The sequence below is a fragment of the Gekko japonicus genome, unplaced genomic scaffold (genome assembly GCF_001447785.1).
Source record: "Gekko japonicus isolate JY-2015 unplaced genomic scaffold, Gekko_japonicus_V1.1 scaffold332, whole genome shotgun sequence".
Lineage (NCBI taxonomy): Eukaryota > Metazoa > Chordata > Lepidosauria > Squamata > Gekkonidae > Gekko > Gekko japonicus.
In genome coordinates this window covers 272,784-274,688 of record NW_015177015.1, presented here as the reverse complement: position 1 = coordinate 274,688, position 1,905 = coordinate 272,784, and the positions used below count along the sequence as shown (strand labels likewise).

At 40.1% G+C, this 1,905-nt stretch overlaps 1 protein-coding gene across 1 annotated transcript in view; it reads right to left on the bottom strand.

Annotated features, from left to right (window-relative positions):
• Positions 1-294: 294 nt before the first annotated feature.
• The window catches only part of LOC107124287 (NADH-cytochrome b5 reductase-like), a 36,153-nt gene continuing 34,542 nt past the window's right edge, over positions 295-1,905 (bottom strand). Inside the window, exon 7 of the mRNA XM_015427711.1 lies at positions 295-524. Within this exon, the coding sequence (XP_015283197.1) occupies positions 321-524 (204 nt within the window). The 3' untranslated portion in view covers positions 295-320. The remainder of the gene's footprint in view (positions 525-1,905) is intronic.

Sequence of the window (1,905 nt, the reverse complement as noted above, 5' to 3'; positions counted from 1 at the left end):
GCAGCTGTATTTCCAACACCATCTGTTAACAAGGGCATGTATCTCCATTAAGGGCACTACAATTCTGTCATGAATAAATCGCTGCAAATAGGCCTCTAACTATACTATTAGTTGTGTGATCTGCTACAGAATTGTTCAGTAAACAAAATTAATTGTTAATAAGTTTGAATGTAGGATCTTCATTGGATCAGTAGAACAAAATACAGGCAATAAAAACCCAATCTGGTCAAGAATAAATTAAAGTGGATCATAGCAGTTTAAGGTACGTTAGTGATTTAATATTTTTATTGTCGCTATACATTATCAGATACAAACATTTTCTAAAATACAAAATATGAATCTTCCTGTAGACCTATGGCTTTTAAGTATCTCTTCATATCATTAGTAAATGATACTGAGCCACATATCAACACAAAAGGTTGCCTTCTACATGTGTTCATCATACTTCTTAACAAATTCTCATTTATCCGGCCAAGATGTGTATTCTTTTGATAGCTCCAAGGCAGGTTTTCAAGTGAGTGTTCCTGAAGAACGTAAAGTATAAGACAGTCAAAATTAGAGCAATATATGGCTAGTGCTAAGTTTGCTGGAAGGCCTCAGTTAGGTCAAATTCTACAGCAGCAACCATGAAAATGTCTTATGTCACTTAAATATTAATTAATGTATTGTGGGATAATCCTTTGTGAGTCAGAGCCCAGTTCATCTGATGAATGATGGCTGAGAAATTTATACCCAGAGCTACCAAAAGCAGAAAGGTGGGTGGTAGTGGGGAATCATTACAAAGAGAAGGTGGACCATCCTGTTTTCCAAGACATTATATTGCAGATCATAAATGAAAACAAGATCCAGGGATGGTTATCTCACTACAGAAAGGAATTGTCCCACCTTACAAGTTTAAGGACACTATTTAGAATCATCGTACTTTCCTGATTCAGCAACATGCCCACTCTGAATTATTTCTTTATTCTTTAATTTTATTTATTAATTTATTCTTTTTACTGGATTGTTATGTACCGTGTTTCCCCGAAAATAAGACACTGTCTTATATTTATTTTTTCTCAAGAAGACACACTAGGGCTTATACCACAAATGCATAGAAATCCTGCTAGGGCTTATTTTTTGGATAGATAACATAACACAAACGTCTTGGGAAACTGTGGATAATGTAGGGAGGAAGGGTTTAAGTTTGTTAGGCACTGGGGTGTTTTTTGGAACAAGCAGGACCTGTACAAAAGAGATGGCCTCCACTTGTCCCAAGAAGGAACCAGGCTGCTGGTGCTTAAAATAAAAGAGGTGGCAGAGCAGTTTTTAAACTAAATCTTGGGGGAAAGCTGACAGGAGCTGAAATGTCTCTGGTTTGGGATGGCTCATCTCTAAGAGATGAAGGAGTAACGAACTTCCGGTTTATGGCGACATGCAGGCAGACGCATCTCCCGGACGCTCCGGGGATGCAAACTGCACACCAACGTGTAGGAGGGGGTGCGACGGGTCACGACCCCCCCGGAGCCTTGGTAAAGGCCGGCTGGCCAACAACAAACTGTGAGTCGGGTTGAAGCGAGTATGAAGATTTAAAAAGAAAGCTGCCCCCCTTAAAGAGCAACAGGAAGCGGGCAGGGGAGCGGCCCCTTCCAAACGCATAAAAGAAAACACGGAATAAAGAGGGGGGAGCGAAAAAATAAGCATTTGAAACTGTTTCCAGAGACTTACCAGAGCGCAGACAAGCATTTGGGCGACTATCAGAGACTTTAGCAACTTTTTGATAAGTAAACAAATCCAAAAAGATGGCGGGGAAGAAACCAGAGAAAGAAAAACTTTTGAAAGCGAAACTAGTGGTTAGTCCTCAAACGGAAGAGACCACTGAGCTTTCAAAAATGTTGGCAGATTCCTTGCATCCTCTGCTGGATG